At 40.3% G+C, this 19,271-nt stretch overlaps 3 protein-coding genes across 3 annotated transcripts; all 3 read left to right on the forward strand.

Moving 5' to 3' along the window:
• The first annotated feature begins 3,410 nt into the window (after positions 1-3,410).
• LOC129138022 (ret finger protein-like 4A) lies at positions 3,411-4,803 on the forward strand. The gene is made up of 2 exons (XM_054672978.1): positions 3,411-3,696; positions 4,208-4,803. The coding sequence occupies exons 1-2, from the start codon at positions 3,411-3,413 to the stop codon at positions 4,783-4,785; spliced, it is 864 nt and encodes a 287-aa protein (XP_054528953.1). The 3' UTR covers positions 4,786-4,803.
• A 923-nt stretch (positions 4,804-5,726) lies between these two features.
• LOC129138021 (ret finger protein-like 4A) lies at positions 5,727-11,546 on the forward strand. The gene is made up of 4 exons (XM_054672977.2): positions 5,727-6,349; positions 6,893-7,525; positions 10,146-10,440; positions 10,951-11,546. The coding sequence occupies exons 2-4, from the start codon at positions 7,364-7,366 to the stop codon at positions 11,526-11,528; spliced, it is 1,035 nt and encodes a 344-aa protein (XP_054528952.1). The 5' UTR covers positions 5,727-6,349; positions 6,893-7,363; the 3' UTR covers positions 11,529-11,546.
• Positions 11,547-16,902: 5,356 nt separating this feature from the next.
• On the forward strand, positions 16,903-18,523 carry LOC129138023 (ret finger protein-like 4A). Its single transcript, XM_054672979.2, has 2 exons — positions 16,903-17,191; positions 17,703-18,523. The coding sequence occupies exons 1-2, from the start codon at positions 16,906-16,908 to the stop codon at positions 18,278-18,280; spliced, it is 864 nt and encodes a 287-aa protein (XP_054528954.1). The 5' UTR covers positions 16,903-16,905; the 3' UTR covers positions 18,281-18,523.
• The last annotated feature ends 748 nt before the right edge of the window (positions 18,524-19,271 follow it).

The raw sequence follows: 19,271 nt of genomic DNA on the forward strand, positions 1-19,271 counted from the left end.
GAACAATCATGGAGGAAGGCAAAGGGGAAGCGTACATGAGAGCGGGTAAGGAACCTTTACCACTGTCTTAGTAGAAGCCAGCGGAGCTGCTTTCTGTGAAAAGATGCAACTGGAAAAGAGGTGGAAAGTATCTGACACCCAAACCAACCCCACCAGTGTGCCAGCAATCCTAAGACGCTGTTCTCTAATTCTGAACGGAAGAACTCCGCTTCCAAGACATGAGCATGAATGCAATTCCAGGCTGTAAGATATTTTGGGAGAATATTAAAGAGGCAAATCAACCCACTGGGCTTGGTGCTTTCCACAACTGAGGCCACCTGGTATTCCCAAAGAGAACAGAAATTTTGTTCAAGCTTTACTGAAAGCAGATAAAAATTAAAAGATGTGAGGGATCAGTGCTCCAGGAACATGGGTCCATAAAATTACAAGCTGGAGAATAACTGCTCCCAGAAATGTGAGTATATTTTAAAAGGATTCATATGAGAAAATAAAGCAATTAGAATTATGCCAGAAGAGATAAGCGTTTTCTCCCTGCATGCATATGTGTAGATACGGTATGTGTGTGTACATGGACATACAGGTGGCAGATTATATTATAGATGCCAATCAATGAAGAAATGCAATGTGCAAGGATTTCATCTAATATATGCACCGCAACGTAGAGATTTGTGTTTCTCAATTGGCCTTCACGAGACAAAAGGAATTGAGAACTGCCTTGGCTTTGAATAGGAAAGAAGACATCTAGCAATCACTAGAGAGTGATTACTGTGGAGATGATTGAATTAAAGACTATTAATCTAATCACATTAATGTAATCAGATCTTTCCCACCTGACCTCCAGTCTCCCACTTTTACGTTCTTATCCATGAACTCTGATCCCCTATAATATATTTAATACATGAGGAACCCAATTGTGAACATTTTTAAAGAGGAAATGAATCTCATTTTACTTATGTTGTGATGTAAGGGAAATAGAAAGATTGTAACAGTATCTTTTACCTTTCATTTTAGATGCTGCAACTAAAAAGAAAAACCGGACTTTCACTGGCTGACTGATTGTCTGGAAACCGTTTTGGGATTTCTTTCCTAAGCTTCTTAATTAGAATCTTTACATTACAGAGAAAATGTTTTTGAGAGTTGAGTGTGGTCTGTGGAGTGTCCTGTTAGTAACGACTACTGGGTAGGTTTAACTCACCTCTTTTATTGAAATGTGAAAAGGTGTTATATTTATAATAGAAAACTCTTTGAAAGTCGCACCATGCATTTTAGAGGAATTTTAAATGTCACCCCAAATTTTAAGATTTTATTTAATTTTAACTAGTTTCCAAGTTTTAATCAATAGGCATAATATTCAAGATCTTATCTAAAAATTATTACATGGCAATATTTTGTCCTTGTTAATTAAAAAATAACACTGAAAACACAATCGTCTTCCTTTATGGTAAAAACCTGTCCAATAGTAATCATCTCAATGATGGCAGAATGAAATCAGAATCTGATTGGATTATAAAGGAGGGAAAGGGTGTGGCTAAGGTGGGTGGAGACACCCTCTCGTATAAAAGTCCCTGGCAGGCAGCTCTCACTCCAGATCTGAGCTGTCTGCAGAAGCAGCTGGAGAGCAGGGGAGAAACTCCAGAAGGAGAGGTGAGTTCAATCTCTTGGAATTCATTTTTACAAAAGGCGTATGAGAGTCTAGGGGAATGCAATAATGTCTTGATTCCACAAGTGTTGTCTGAGGCCAACTCCATGACAGACGCACTGTATTTCTGGAGGATAATGGCACCTCTGCCCTGGTAACAGTTAGGTAAGTCTTAGATTTTCAATACCAGGGCAAGAGACGTGACAATCTCCATTTGCTTGAATTTCATCAGAATTTGGTAGACTTTCTGAAATGATGGACAGAGGTTCGGTGGCTGCGTTATTCAACATCAGGTTTTCCTATGGGTTTGGTATTGTTTTCCTATTCTCCCCTTCCCACAACCCCTGGCAACCATCATTCTTCTCTTATTTTCTGATTTTTTTTTGTTCAGTTTTTTGTTCCTTTTAATTCAGAAAGAGAAAGGGAAGGAAATGAAAAGCAAAGTTTGTTTACATTAGTATTGCGGAAAAGATCTGGCCGGATGCTGGGACCTACCTCTTCCAGGATGGGGATTCATTTTTTCTTTAATTGTTTTGAGACAGGGTCTCGCTCTGTCTGCCAGGCTGCAGTGCAGCGGCCATTTTCTGATTCTATGAGATCAGTCAACTCAGATTACACATAACTGAGATCATACAGTGTTTACTTCCTTCAGCCTCACTTATTTTACTTCCCATCATGCCCTCAGCCTTCATCCACATTGGTGCAATGCCAGAATTGCCTTCTTTTTTATGGTAGAATAATCCAATGTATATACCACCATTTCCTTATCCATTTTTCTCTCACAGACTCTGGGGTTGTTTCCATGGCTCTTGTGAATAACGCTGCAGAGAACCTGAGAGTGCAGATGTCTCTTTGACATGCTGACCTCTTTCTTTCACGTAGAAACACAGAAGTAGGGTTGCTGGAACACAGGCAGTTCTATTCTTAATGTTTTCAGAAAGTTCCCTACAATTTTCTTTTTGCTACGGCCTTGAAAATATTCCTTATATATTTTGGATATTAATCCACTGTCATATATATGGCTGCTTGTTTTTTTTTAGTTCTGTTTTTTGCTTTTTTTTTTTTTTCCCCCGCCAAGCGTAAGATTCAGTTTTACCTGGTAGGACTTATTTGTACTTTGTGTCTTGTCCTTTTGGTGCGCTATCAGGGTTTTCACCACATCCAGTTTGCACAGTTGGGGAAGTAGAAGGTCTTCAAATGGACTCCAGCACTGTCCAATAGAAACATAAGATAACCCATATATGTAATTGTAAATTCATTTTCTGGTAGTCACATAAAATAGGACAAAACAAACCTAATGAATTTTAACTCAAAATAAAATCATTTAACATGTGAGCAACTTTAAACGTTCTCAAGGAGATAGTTTACATTCTCTTTTCCCCCTTATGTCTTCAAAAATAAGAGTGTATTTGGCTCACAGCACATCTCCATTCAGATACGCCCCATCCCAGGTCTCAATAGCCATTTGTGACTGGTGGCTACCATATCAAAGAGCTCAGGGGTGTAGACTCCTTTACTATTTCAATTCAAAGGCTTTCGATGAATCATGCCCTTTATTCCAATGAGTATTACAGATATTAGAAGTTCAGGGCCTCGAGTCATTGACATTTGTATTCATGTTGTGTCTTCATCACTAGCAGCAGTGATTTTAAGTATCGTGCCATGACAGCTCCATGCATGTAAAGATAAAAGCCCCACACACTATCAGCTGTTCATTCAGCTCGTGGAAATTCTAATTCCGTGTTCATTTTTTTTTCCATAGACATTTGCCATGGCTGAGCACTTCAAACAGGTCATTAGATGTCCTGTCTGCCTAAAAGATCTTGAAGACGCTGTGCAACTGAAATGTGGATATGCCTGCTGCCTCCAGTGCCTCAATTCACTCCAGAAGGAGCCCGATGGGGAAGGTTTACTGTGCCGTTTCTGCTCTGTGGTCTCTCAGAAGGATGACATCAAGCCCAAGTACAAGCTGAGGGCGCTGGTTTCCATCATCAAGGAACTAGAGCCCAAGCTGAAAAAGGTTCTAACAATGAACCCAAGGATGAGGAAGTTTCAAGGTAAGGAATCTATAGGACCTGCCACAACCCATAAAAGGCACTGGGAAAACGACTTTCAAACATTTCTTCATTAAACATAGGCATTAGCAGGATATCTAGCATCTAAAACTTCCATGCTTCACAAACAGCAACAGTTCTCACCTTTGCGTACAGATTTTCATGGAATCTGTGCACGTTTGTAGAATACTTTGGAGAGCAAGCTACTGTCTTCTTTCATGTATCATATGTGATAAATGGAAAACTAATTTTCATCAAATTATCCACTAACTTAATTCGAAAGGCATTTCTAATATGAATAAGGTGGACTTGTTACAATGATCATATTCATGCAATCTATAGATAAAAGTTAACCGCATCAGGTGGCCAAACAAGTTTCCCCAGGAAATTTTGATTTGGGAAAGAAAGTAGAATAAGAGTAAAAGTGAATAATGTGTTTAAGTGTTTGCAGTCAAAGGGCAGAGGGAGTCTGTAGTGTGTGTCTTTGCTGAACTCCTGGTTCTTCTTTGCACAGTGGATATGACGTTCGATGTGGACACAGCCAACAACTATCTCATCATTTCTGAAGACCTGAGGAGTTTCCGAAGTGGGGATTTGAGCCACAATAGGAAGGAGCAAGCTGAGAGGTTCGACACTACCCTGTGTGTCCTGGGTACCCCTCGCTTCACTTCCGGCCGCCATTACTGGGAGGTGGACGTGGGCACCAGCCAAGTGTGGGATGTGGGTGTGTGCAAGGAATCTGTGAACCGACAGGGGATGATTGTGCTTTCTTCAGAACACGGCTTCTTGACTGTGGGTTGCAGAGAAGGAAAGGTCTTTGCTGCCAGCACTGTGCCTATGACTCCTCTCTGGGTGAGTCCCCAGTTGCACAGAGTGGGGATTTTCCTGGATGTAGGTATGAGGTCCATTGCCTTTTACAATGTTAGTGATGGGTGCCATATCTACACATTCATCGAGATTCCTGTTTGCGAGCCATGGCGTCCATTTTTTGCTCATCAACGTGGAAGTCAAGATGATCAGAGCATCCTGAGTATCTGTTCTGTGATCAATCCAGCCACTGCCAGTGCCCCAGTTTCTTCTGGGGGAAAGTAAATAAACATTTCAACATAATCATCTTTAGGAAGTTTCTGTGCGCCCATAGCCATAGCTAAGAACTTTTCTGCTAGGTACACATAGGTACAAAGGGACAGAAGGGAAAAAGCCATCACTCTGTAAACCATGAACAGAAAGCCATTATATTAATGAGGGGAAAATTACATTGTACTTAAAGTTTGTCATGTTGTTTTCTTTGGGGCTTATGTTTATATTTCTGTTCAATAAACATTTTGAAAATTCAGATTCATTTGCCAATGTTTTCAATTTCTGCAAGATTAGTGGAGTATGTGTTATGGAAGTCAGGAACTAAATAATAATCTGAATGTGTCCCAACACAGTAACTGAATTTCAAATGATAAGGACCTATGAATACGTCAAAATTATATATGTTCTTGTATTCAGTCTAACCCAACAACCGAACACTGACATTCATTTCAAGTGCACACTGAGTGTTTGCCACGAATATGTGTGGTCTTAGGGAGATCTCATTAGCTTTAAAATTGAAATACTATACACCCTGTCCTATGATGGCAACAGAGTCAAATTGGAAATCAATAACAGGAAGAAATCCATAAATTCTCCACATACATGTAAATTAAATAACCACTTCTAAATAAAATGATCAAATATGAAATGACAATGGAAATTACAGCTATCCTGAGTTGAATGAAAAACACACATTTCCAAAATTTCTAGATGCGGTTGAAGCTCACTGAGAAACTCCTAATAGGAAGAAAATACCGTAATCAATCACTTTAATTTCTACTTGAACTTACTTCACTAAGAGCAATTCAATTGTCAGCATTTTGATCAAAACCATCTGACAAGTATCTGGGCAGTTCCAGACATTCTCACATCTTCCTGTCTTCTTCTGAGCCCTCCAAACGGTTGCAACCTCTGCCCGTTACCCAGTTCCAAAGTTGCTTCCAGATTTTCAGGTACCTCAATAGCAGTGCCTCACTCCTGGTACCGATATTCTATATCAGTTCATTTTCACACTGCTCTAAAGAAGTACCGGAGACTGGGTCATTTATGAAGAAAAGAGGTTTCATTAATTTATAGTTCTGCAGGTCGCACGGGGAAAATCACTGGGTGGCCTCGGGAAACTTAACAATCATGGAGGAAGGCAAAGGGGAAGCGTACATGAGAGCGGGTAAGGAACCTTTACCACTGTCTTAGTAGAAGCCAGCGGAGCTGCTTTCTGTGAAAAGATGCAATTGGAAAAGAGTGGAAAGTATCTAACACCCAAACCAACCCCACCAGTGTGCCAGCAATCCTAAGACGCTCTTCTCTAATTCTGAACGGAAGAACTCCGCTTCCAAGACATGAGCATGAATGCAATTCCAGGCTGTAAGATATTTTGGGAGAATATTAGAGAGGCAAATCAACCCACTGGGCTTGGTGCTTTCCACAACTGAGGCCACCTGGTATTCCCAAGGAGAACAGAAATTTTATTCAAGCTTTACTCAAAGCAGATAAAAATTACAAGATGTGAGGGATCAGTGCTCCAGGAACCTGGGTCCATAAAATTACAAGCTGGAGAATAACTGCTCCCAGAAATGTGAGTATATTTTAAAAGGATTTATATGAGAAAATAAACCAATTAGAATTATGCGAGAAGAGATAAGCATTTTCTCCCTGCATGCATACGTGTAGATACGGTATGTGTGTGTACATGGACATACAGGTGGCAGATTATATTATAGATGCCAATCAATGAAGAAATGCAATGTCCAAGGATTTCATCTAATATATGCACCGCAACGTAGAGATTTGTGTTTCTCAATTTGCCTTCACGAGACAAAAGGAATTGAGAACTGCCTTGGCTTTGAATAGGAAAGAAGAGAATCTAGCAATCACTAGAGAATGATTACTGTGGAGATGATTGAATTAAAGACTATTAATTTAATCACATGAATGTAATCAAATCCTTTCCCACCTGACCTCCAGTCTCCCACTTTTACGTTCTTATCCATGAACTCTGATCCCCTATAATATATTTAGTACATGAGGAACCCAAGTGTGAACATTTTTAAAGAGGAAATGCGTTGTGTTGTAAGGGAAATAGAAAGATTGTAACAGTATATTTTACCTTTCATTTTAGATGCTGCAACTAGAAAGAAAAACCGGAGTTTCACTGGCTGACTGATTGTCTGGAAACCGTTTTGGGATTTCTTTCCTAAGCTTCTTAATTAGAATCTTTACATTATAGAGAAAATGTTTTTGAGAGTTGAGTGTGGTCTGTGGAATGTCCTATTAGTAACGACTACTGCGTAGTTTTAACTCACCTCTTTTATTGAAATGTGAAAAGGTGTTACATTTATAATAGAAAACTCTTTGAAAGTCGCACCGTTCATTTGAGAGGAATTTTAAATGTCACCCCAAATTTTAAGATTTTAATTAATTTTAATTGATTTCCTAATTTTAATCAATAGGCATAATATTCAAGATCTTATCTAAAAACTATTACATGGCAATATTTTGTCCTTGTTAATTCAAAAATAACACTGAAAACACAATCGTCTTCCTTTATGGTAAAAACCTGAGCAATAATAACCATCTCAATGATGGCAGAATGAAATCAGAATCTGATTGGATTAAAAAGGAGGGAAAGGGTGTGGCTAAGGTGGGTGGAGAGACCCTCTCTTATAAAAGCCCCTGGCAGGCAGCTCTCACCCCACATCTGAGCTGTCCGCAGAAGCAGCTGGAGACCAGGGGAGAAACTCCAGAAGGAGAGGTGAGTTCAATCTCTTGGAATTCATTTTTACAAAAGGCGTATGAGAGTCTAGGGGAATGCAATAATGTCTTGATTCCACAAGAGTTGTCTGAGGCCAACTCCATGACAGACACACTGTATTTCTGGAGGATAATGGGACCTCTGCCCTGGTAACAGTTAGGTAAGTCTTAGATTTTCAATACCAAGGCGAGAGACGTGACAATCTCCATTTGCTTGAATTTCATCAGAATTTGGTAGACTGTCTGAAATGATGGACAGAGGTTCGGTGGCGGCGTTATTCAATGTCAGGTTTTCCTATGGGTTTGGTATTGTTTTCCTATTCTCCCCTTCCCACAACCCCTGGCAACCATCATTCTTCTCTTATTTTCTGATTTTTTTTTTTTGTTCAGTTTTTTGTTCCTTTTAATTCAGAAAGAGAAAGGGAAGGAAATGAAAAGCAAAGTTTGTTTACATTACTATTGCGGAAAAGATCTGGCCGGATGCCGGGACCTACCTCTTCCAGGATGGGGATTCATTATTTCTTTAATTGTTTTGAGACAGTGTCTCGCTGTGTCTGCCAGGCTGCAGTGCAGTGGCTATTTTCTGATTCTATGAGATCAGTCAAGTCAGATTCCACATAACTGAGATCATACAGTGTTTACTTCCCTCAGCCTCACTTATCTCACTTCCCATCATGCCCTCGGCCTTCATCCACATTGGTGCAATGCCAGAATTGCCTTCTTTTTTATGGTAGAATAATTCGATGTGTATATCACCATTTCCTCATCCATTTTTCTCTCACAGACTCTGGGGTTGGTTCCATGGCTCTTGTGAATAACGCTGCAGAGAACCTGAGAGGGCAGATGTCTCTTTGACATGCTGACCTCTTTCTTTCACGTAGAAACACAGAAGTAGGGTTGCTGGAACACAGGCAGTTCTATTCTTCATGTTTTCAGAAACCTCCCTACTATTTTCTGTAGTGGTTGTACCATTTTCTTTCCCACCAACCGTGCACAAGGTTTCCCCTTTCTCCACATCATTACCAACACTTATCTTTTGTCTTTTTGATCATAGCCATCCTAGCAGAGAGGGGGGTAATATCTCACCGCGGTTTTGTTGCTGGAAGGCTCAGGAGGTTCTCTGGATGCCAGAGAGACCCCAGACCCAGCCAGTTTCCAGGTTCTGGATGCTGTCGGGAGAACGAATTCAGGGATGAGCCAGAATGAAGTGAAAGGCGAGAAGTTTCTATTCCAGAGTAAAAGCACACTGTTAGGAGAGAAGTGTGGGCGTGATTCTGAAAGCTCGTGGCGCTCAATGGAGTTCGGGGTTTCTATTTTTGTCTGTCCTTCTAATTAGGAGGTGAACTAATCATTAGGTTTTCTAGGAAAAAAGCAGAGAGTTTTTAGAGTTGGTGAGGTACCCATTTTTCGTACTACATATGGGCATGCTGGGGTCAGCCGTGACACTGCAGAGTGTGTGATTTAGTGTGGTAATGACCATGGTCATTACTGTGGCAATGCTTTCAACCAGTTTAACTCCCTCCAGTTTTTTAGCACCTCATGAGCCCAGGTTCCTCCTTGTCCTTGTAATTTTAATGACAAGTGGCTAATTTTAACAGCCACTGTTTTGGTCTTATGTGACAGTGTCACTGGATACGTTCTCCACTCTCTTGTGACCACACAGTATTCCTGCCTCAGTTTAAACTGCATTTCTCGGATGATGAGTGAGGTTGAGCTTGTTCCTCAGTAGTTGCTGGTCGTTGGTGTGTGCTTTTCAGAGAAATGTCTATTCAGGTTTTTGCCCATTGGAATTTGGATTATTTTGGCTTTTGTTTCTTTTTGCTAGGGCCTTGAAAATATTCCTTACAGATTTTGGATATTAACCCACTGTCATACATATGGCTGCTTGTTTGGTTTCTTTTAGTTCTGTTTTTTGCATTTTTTTTTCCCCCGCTATGCAGAAGATTCAGTTTTACCTGGTACGACTTATTTGTATTTTGTGTCTTGTCCTTTTGGTGCGCTATCAGGGTTTTCACCACATCCACTTTGCACAGTTGGGGAAGTAGAAGGTCTTCAAATGGACGCCAGCACTGTCCAATAGAAACATAAGATAACCCATATATGTAATTGTAAATTCATTTTCTGGTAGTCACATAAAATAGAACAAAACAAACCTAATGAATTTTAACTCAAAATATACTATCGTTTAACATGTGAGCAACTTTAAACGTTCTCAAGCAGATAGTTTACGTTCCCTTTTCCCCCTTATGTCTTCAAAAATAAGAGTGTATTTGGCTCACAGCACATCTCCATTCAGATACGCCCCATTTCAGGACTCAATAGCCATTTGTCACTGGTGGCTACCATATCAAACAGCTCAGGTCTAGACTCCTTTACTATTTCAAGTCAAAGAGTTTCGGTGAATCATGCCCTTTATTCCAATGAGTATTACAGATATGAGAAGTTCAGGGCCTCGAGTCATTGACATTTGTATTCATGTTGTGTCTTCATCACTAGCAGCAGTGATTTTAAGTATCATGCCATGATAGCTCCATGCATGTAAAGATAAAAGCCCCACACACTATCAGCTGTTCATTCAACTCGTGGAAATTCTAATTCCGTGTTCATTTTTTTTTCTATAGACATTTGCCATGGCTGAGCACTTCAAACAGGTCATTAGATGTCCTGTCTGCCTAAAAGATCTTGAAGAAGCCGTGCAACTGAAATGTGGATATGCCTGCTGCCTCCAGTGCCTCAATTCACTCCAGAAGGAGCCCGATGGGGAAGGTTTACTGTGCCGTTTCTGCTCTGTGGTCTCTCAGAAGGATGACATCAAGCCCAAGTACAAGCTGAGGGCGCTGGTTTCCATCATCAAGGAACTAGAGCCCAAGCTGAAAAAGGTTCTAACAATGAACCCAAGGATGAGGAAGTTTCAAGGTAAGGAATCTATAGGACCTGCCACAACCCATAAAAGGCACTGGGAAAATGACTTTCAAACATTTCTTCATTAAACATAGGCATTAGCAGGATAACTAGCTCTAAAACTTCCATGCTTCACAAACAACAGCAGTTCTCACCTTTGCGTAGAGATTTTCAAGGAATCTGTGCAAGTTTGTAGAATACTTTGGAGAGCAAGCTACTGTCTTCTTTCATGTATCATATGTGCTAAATGGAAAACTAATTTTCATCAAATTATCCACTAACTTAATTCGAAAGGCATTTCTAATATGGATAAGGTGGACTTGTTACAAGGATCATATTCATGCAATCTAGAGATAAAATTTAACCTCATCAGGTGGCCAAACAAGTTTCCCCAGGAAATTTTGATTTGGGAAAGAAAGTAGAATAAGAGTAAAAGTGAATAACGTGTTTAAGTGTTTGCAGTCAAAGGGCAGAGGGCGTCTGTAGTGTGTGTCTTTGCTGAACTCCTGGTTCTTCTTTGCACAGTGGATATGACGTTGGATGTGGACACAGCCAACAACTATCTCATCATTTCTGAAGACTTGAGGAGTTTCCGAAGTGGGGATTTGAGTCAGAATAGGAAGGAACAAGCTGAGAGGTTCGACACTGCCCTGTGCGTCCTGGGCACCCCTCGCTTCACTTCCGGCCGCCATTACTGGGAGGTGGACGTGGGCACCAGCCAAGTGTGGGATGTGGGTGTGTGCAAGGAATCTGTGAACCCACAGGGGAAGATTGTGCTTTCTTCAGAAGACGGCTTCTTGACTGTGGGTTGCAGAGAAGGAAAGGTCTTTGCTGCCAGCTCTGTGCCTATGACTCCTCTCTGGGTGAGTCCCCAGTTGCACAGAGTGGGGATTTTCCTGGATGTAGGTATGAGGTCCATTGCCTTTTACAATGTTAGTGATGGGTGCCATATCTACACATTCATCGAGATTCCTGTTTGCGAACCATGGCGTCCATTTTTTGCTCATCAACGTGGAAGTCAAGATGATCAGAGCATCCTGAGTATCTGTTCTGTGATCAATCCAGCCACTGCCAGTGCCCCAGTTTCTTCTGGGGGAAAGTAAATAAACATTTCAACATAATCATCTTTAGGAAGTTTCTGTGTGCCCATAGCCATAGCTAAGAACTTTTCTCGTAGATACACATAGGTACAAAGGGACAGAAGGGAAAAAACCATCACTCTGTAAACCATGAACAGAAAGCAATTATATTACTGAGGGGAAAATTACATTGTACTTCAAGTTTGTCATGTTGTTTTCTTTGGGGCTTATGTTTATATTTCTGTTCAATAAATATTTTGAAAATGCAGATTCATTTGCCAATGTTTTCTATTTTCTGCAAGATTAGTGTAGTATGTGTTATGGAAGTTATGAACTAAATAATAATTTGAATGTGACCCAACACAGTAACTGAATTTCAAATGATAAGGACCTATGAATACGGCAAAATTATATATGTTCATGTATTCAGTGTAACCCAACAACTGAACACTGACATTCATTTCAAGTGCACACTGAGTGTTTGCCACGAATATGTGTGGCCTTAGAAGGAACTCGTTAGCTTTAAAATTGAAATACTATACACCCTCTCCTATGACGGCAACAGAGTCAAATTGGAAATCAATAACAGGAAGAAATCCATAAATTCTCCACATACATGCAAATTAAATAACCAGTTCTAAATAAAATGATCAAATATGAAATGACAATGGAAATTACAGCTATCCTGAGTAGAATGAAAAGCACACATTTACAAAATTTCTAGATGCGGTTGAAGCTCACTGAGAAACTCCTAATAGGAAGAAAATACCGTAATCAATCACCTTAATTTCTACTTGAACTTACTTCACTAAGAGCAATTCAATTGTCAGCATTTTGATCAAAACCATCTGACAAGTATCTGGGAAGTTCCAGACATTCTCACATCTTCCTGTCTTCTTCTGAGCCCTCCAAACGGTTGCAACCTCTGCCCGTTACCCAGTTCCAAAGTCGCTTCCAGATTTTCAGGTACCTCAATAGCAGTGCCTCACTCCTGGTACCTATATTCTGTATCAGTTCATTTTCACACTGCTCTAAAGAACTACCGGAGACTGGGTCATTTATGAAGAAAAGAGGTTTCATTAATTTATAGTTCTGCAGGTCGCACGGGGAACATCACTGGGTGGCCTCGGGAAACTGAACAATCATGGAGGAAGGCAAAGGGGAAGCGTACATGAGAGCGGGTAAGGAACCTTTACCACTGTCTTAGTAGAAGCCAGCGGAGCTGCTTTCTGTAAAAGATGCAACTGGAAAAGAGGTGGAAAGTATCTAACACCCAAACCAACCCCACCAGTGTGCCAGCAATCCTAAGACGCTCTTCTCTAATTCTGAACGGAAGAGCTCCGCTTCCAAGACATGAGCATGAATGCAATTCCAGGCTGTTAAGATATTTTGGGAGAATATTAGAGAGGCAAATCAACCCACTGGGCTTGGTGATTTCCACAACCGAGCCCACCTGGTATTCCCAAAGAGAACAGAAATTTTGTTCAAGGTTTACTGAAAGCAGATAAAAATTACAAGATGTGAGGGATCAGTGCTCCAGGAACCTGGGTCCATAAAATTAGAAGCTGGGGAGTAACTGCTCCCAGAAATGTGAGTATATTTTAAAAGGATTTATATGAGAAAATAAAGCAATTAGAATTATGCGAGAAGAGATAAGCATTTTCTCCCTGCATGCATATGTGTAGATACGGTATGTGTATGTACATGGACATACAGGTGGCAGATTATATTATAGATGCCAATCAATGAAGAAATGCAATGTGCAAGGATTTCATCTAATATATGCACCACAACGTAGAGATTTGTGTTTCTCAATTTGCCTTCACGAGACAAAAGGAGTTGAGAACTGCCTTGGCTTTGAATAGGAAAGAAGAGAGTCTAGCAATCACTAGAGAATGATTACTGTGGAGATGATTGAATTAAAGACTATTAATTTAATCACATTAATGTAATCAGATCCTTTCCCACCTGACCTCCAGTCTCCCACTTTTACGTTCTTATCCATGAACTCTGATCCCCTATAATATATTTAATACATGAGGAACCCATTTTTAACAATTTTATAGAGGAAATGAATCTCATTTTACTTACGTTGTGATGTAAGGGAAATAGAAAGATTGTAACAGTATATTTTACCTTTCATTTTAGATGCTGCAACTAAAAAGAAAAACCGGACTTTCACTGGCTGACTGATTGGAAACCGTTTTGGGATTTCTTTCCTAAGCTTCTTAATTAGAATCTTTACATTATAGAGAAAATGTTTTTGAGAGTTGAGTGTGGTCTGTGGAGTGTCCTATTAGTAACGACTACTGAGTAGGTTTAACTCACCTCTTTTATTGAAATGTGAAAAGGTGTTACATTTATAATAGAAAACTCTTTGAAAGTCGCACCTTTCATTTGAGAGGAATTTTAAATGTCACCCCAAATTTTAAGATTTTAATTAATTTTAATTGATTTCCAAATTTTAATCAATAGGCATAATATTCAAGATCTTATCTAAAAAATATTACATGGCAATATTTTGTCCTTGTTAATTAAAAAATAACACTGAAAACACAATCGTCTTCCTTTACGGTGAAAACCTGACCAATACTAACCATCTCAATGATGGCAGAATGAAATCAGAATCTGATTGGATTAAAAAGGAGGGAAAGGGTGTGGCTAAGGTGGGTGGAGAGACCCTCTCCTATAAAAGCCCCTGGCAGGCAGCTCTCATCCCACATCTGAGCTGTCCGCAGAAGCAGCTGGAGGTCAGGGGAGAAACTCCAGAAGGAGAGGTGAGTTCAATCTCTTGGAATTCATTTTTACAAAAGGCGTATGAGAGTCTTGGGGAATGCAATAATGTCTTGATTCCACAAGAGTTATCTGAGGCCAACTCCATGACAGACACACTGTATTTCTGGAGGATAATGGGACCTCTGCCCTGGTAACAGTTAGGTAAGTCTCAGATTTTCAATACCAAGACAAGAGACGTGACAATCACCATTTGCTTGAATTTCATCAGAATTTGGTAGACTTTCTGAAATGATGGACAGAGTTTCGGTGGCTGCGTTATTCAACGTCAGGTTTTCCTATGGGTTTGGTATTGTTTTCCTATTCTCCCCTTCCCACAACCCCTGGCAACCATCATTCTTCTCTCATTTTCTGATTTTTTTTTGTTCCGTTTTTTGTTCCTTTTAATTCAGAAAGAGAAAGGGAAGGAAATGAAAAGCAAAGTTTGTTTAAATTACTATTGTGGAAAAGATCTGGCCGGATGCTGGGACCTACCTCTTCCAGGATGGGGATTCATTATTTCTTTAATTGTTTTGAGACAGTGTCTCGCTGTGTCTGCCAGGCTGCAGTGCAGTGGCTATTTTCTGATTCTATGAGATCAGTCAAGTCAGATTACACATAACTGAGATCATACAGTGTTTACTTCCCTCAGCCTCACTTATCTCACTTCCCATCATGCCCTCGGCCTTCATCCACATTGGTGCAATGCCAGAATTGCCTTCTTTTTTATGGTAGAATAATTCGATGTGTATATCACCATTTCCTCATCCATTTTTCTCTCACAGACTCTGGGGTTGGTTCCATGGCTCTTGTGAATAACGCTGCAGAGAACCTGAGAGTGCAGATGTCTCTTTGACATGCTGACCTCTTTCTTTCACGTAGAAACACAGAAGTAGTGTTGCTGGAACACAGGCAGTTCTATTCTTCATGTTTTCAGAAACCTCCCTACAATTTTCTGTAGTGGTTGTACCAATTTTGTTTCCCACCAACCGTGCACAAGGGTTCCCCTTTCTCCACATCCTTACCAAAACTTGTCTTTTGTCCTTTTGATCATAGCCATCCTAGCAGAGAGTTGGTAATATCTCATCGCGGTTTTGTTGCTGGAGGGCTCAGGAGGCTCTCTGGATGCCAGAGAGACCCCAGTCCCAGCCAGTTTCCAGGTTCTGGATACTGTCGGGAGAACGAATTCAGGGATGAGCCAGAATGAAGTGAAAGGCGAGAAGTTTCTATTCCAGAGCAAAACACACTGTTAGGAGAGAAGTGTGGGCGTGATTCTGAAAGCTCGTGGCGCTCAATGGAGTTCGGGGTTTCTATTTTTGTCAGTCCTTGTAAATAGGACGTGAGCTAATCATTAGGTTTTCTAGGAAAAAAGCAGAGAGTTTTTAGAATTGGTGAGGTACCCATTTTTGTACTACATATGGGCATGCTGGGGTCAGCCGTGACACTGCAGAGTGTGTGATTTAGTGTGGTAATGACCATGGTCATTACTGTGGCAATGCTTTCAACCAGCTTAACTCCCTCCGGTTTCTTATCACCTCATCAGCCCAGGGTCCTCCTTGTCCTTGTAATTTTAATGACGAGTGCCTAATTTTAACAGCCACTGATTTGGTCTTCTGTGAAATTGTCACTGGATACGTTCTCCATTCTCTTGTGACCACACAGTATTCCTGTCTCAGTTTAAATTGCATTTCTCGGATGGTGAGTCAAGTTGAGCTTGTTCTTCAGTACTTGCTGGTCATTGGTGTGTGTTTTTCAGAGAAATGTCTATTCAGGTTTTTGACCACTGGAATTTGGATTATTTTGGCTTTTTCTTCTTTTTGCTACGGCCTTGAAAATATTCCTTATATATTTTGGATATTAATCCACTGTCATATATATGGCTGCTTGTTTGATTACTTTTAGTTCTGTTTTTTACTTTTTTTTTTTTTCCGCTATGCAGTAGATTCAGTTTTACCTGGTACGACTTATTTGTATTTTGTGCCTTGTCCTTTTGGTGTGCTCTCAGGGTTTTCACCACATCCACTTTGCACAGTTGGGGAAGTAGAAGGTCTTCAAATGGACTCCAGCACTGTCCAATAGAAACATAAGATAACCCATATATGTAATTGTAAATTCATTTTCTGGTAGTCACATAAAATAGGACAAAACAAACCTAATGAATTTTAACTCAAAATATACTATCGTTTAACATGTGAGCAACTTTAAACGTTCTCAAGCAGATAGTTTACATTCTCTTTTCCCCCTTATGTCTTCAAAAATAAGAGTATATTTGGCTCACAGCACATCTCCATTCAGATACGCCCCATTTCAAGACTCAATAGCCATTTGTGACTGGTGGCTACCATATCAAACAGCTCAGGTCTAGACTCCTTTACTATTTCAACTCAAAGTCTTTCGGTGAATCATGCCCTTTATTCCAATGAGTATTACAGATATGAGAAGTTCAGGGCCTCGAGTCATTGACATTTGTATTCATGTTGTGTCTTCATCACTAGCAGTAGTGATTTTAAGTATCGTGCCATGAGAGCTCCATGCATGTAAAGATAAAAGCCCCACACACTATCAGCTGTTCATTCAGCTCGTGGAAATTCTAATTCCGTGTTCATTTTTTTTTCTATAGACATTTGCCATGGCTGAGCACTTCAAACAGGTCATTAGATGTCCTGTCTGTCTAAAAGATCTTGAAGACGCCGTGCAACTGAAATGTGGATATGCCTGCTGCCTCCAGTGCCTCAATTCACTCCAGAAGGAGCCCGATGGGGAAGGTTTACTGTGCCGTTTCTGCTCTGTGGTCTCTCAGAAGGATGACATCAAGCCCAAGTACAAGCTGAGGGCGCTAGTTTCCATCATCAAGGAACTAGAGCCCAAGCTGAAAAAGGTTCTCACAATGAACCCAAGGATGAGGAAGTTTCAAGGTAAGGAATCTATAGGACCTGCCACAACCCATAAAAGGCACTGGGAAAACGACTTTCAAACATTTCTTCATTAAACATAGGCATTAGCAGGATATGTAGCATCTAAAACTTCCATGCTTCACAAACAACAGCAGTTCTCACCTTTGCGTAGAGATTTTCATGGAATCTGTGCAAGTTTGTAGAATACTTTGGAGAGCAAGCTACTGTCTTCTTTCATGTATCATGTGTGCTAAATGGAAAACTAATTTTCATCAAATTCTCCACTAACTTAATTCGAAAGGCATTTCTAATATGAATAAGGTGGACTTGTTACAATGATCATATTCATGCAATCTAGAGATAAAATTTAACCTCATCAGGTGGCCAAACAAGTTTCCCCAGGAAATTTTGATTTGGGAAACAAAGTAGAATAAGAGTAAAAGTGAATAATGTGTTTAAGTGTTTGCAGTCAAAGGGCAGAGGGAGTCTGTAGTGTGTGTCTTTGCTGAACTCCTGGTTCTTCTTTCCACAGTGGATATGACGTTGGATGTGGACACAGCCAACAACTATCTCATCATTTCTGAAGACCTGAGGAGTTTCCGAAGTGGGGATTTGAGCCACAATAGGAAGGAGCAAGCTGAGAGGTTCGACACTACCCTGTGTGTCCTGGGCACCCCTCGCTTCACTTCCGGCCGCCATTACTGGGAGGTGGACGTGGGCACCAGCCAAGTGTGGGATGTGGGTGTGTGCAAGGAATCTGTGAACCGACAGGGGATGATTGTGCTTTCTTCAGAACACGGCTTCTTGACTGTGGGTTGCAGAGAAGGAAAGGTCTTTGCTGCCAGCACTGTGCCTATGACTCCTCTCTGGGTGAGTCCCCAGTTGCACAGAGTGGGGATTTTCCTGGATGTAGGTATGAGGTCCATTGCCTTTTACAATGTTAGTGATGGGTGCCATATCTACACATTCATCGAGATTCCTGTTTGCGAGCCATGGCGTCCATTTTTTGCTCATCAACGTGGAAGTCAAGATGATCAGAGCATCCTGAGTATCTGTTCTGTGATCAATCCAGCCAGGGCCAGTGCCCCAGTTTCTTCTGGGGGAAAGTAAATAAACATTTCAACATAATCATCTTTAGGAAGTTTCAGTGCGCCCATAGCCATAGCTAAGAACTTTTCTGCTAGATACACATAGGTACAAAGGGACAGAAGGGAAAAAGCCATCACTCTGTAAACCATGAACAGAAAGCAATTATGTTAATGAGGGGAAAATTACATTGTAATTAAAGTTTGTCATGTTGTTTTCTTTGGGGCTTATGTTTATATTTCTGTTCAATAAATATTTTGAAAATTCAGATTCATTTGCCAATGTTTTCTATTTTCTGCAAGATTAGTGTACTATGTGTTATGGAAGTTATGAACGAAATAATAATTTCAATGTGACCCAACACAGTAACTGAATTTCAAATGATAAGGACCTATGAATACGGCAAAATTATATATGTTCATGTATTCAGTTTAACCCAACAACCGAACACTGACATTCATTTCAAGTGCACACTGAGTGTTTGCCACGAATATGTGTGGTCTTAGAGAGATCTCATTAGCTTTAAAATTGAAATACTATACACCCTCTCCTATGACGGCAACAGAGTCAAATTGGAAATCAATAACAGGAAGAAATCCAGAAATTCTCCACTTACATGCAAATTAAATAACCACTTCTAAATAAAATGATCAAATATGAAATGACAATGGAAATTACAGCTATCCTGAGTTGAATGAAAAGCACACATTTCCAAAATTTCTAGATGCGGTTGAAGCTCACTGAGAAACTCCTAATAGGAAGAAAATACCGTAATCAATCACCTTAATTTCTACTTGAACTTACTTCACTAAGAGCAATTCAATTGTCAGCATTTTGATCAAAACCATCTGACAAGTATCTGGGCAGTTCGAGACATTCTCACATCTTCCTGTCTTCTTCTGAGCCCTCCAAACGGTTGCAACCTCTGCCCGTTACCCAGTTCCAAAGTCGCTTCCACATTTTCAGGTACCTCAATAGCAGTGCCTCACTCCTGGTACCAATATTCTATATCAGT

This window comes from Pan troglodytes, chromosome 20 (assembly GCF_028858775.2).
Source record: "Pan troglodytes isolate AG18354 chromosome 20, NHGRI_mPanTro3-v2.0_pri, whole genome shotgun sequence".
Taxonomy (NCBI): domain Eukaryota; kingdom Metazoa; phylum Chordata; class Mammalia; order Primates; family Hominidae; genus Pan; species Pan troglodytes.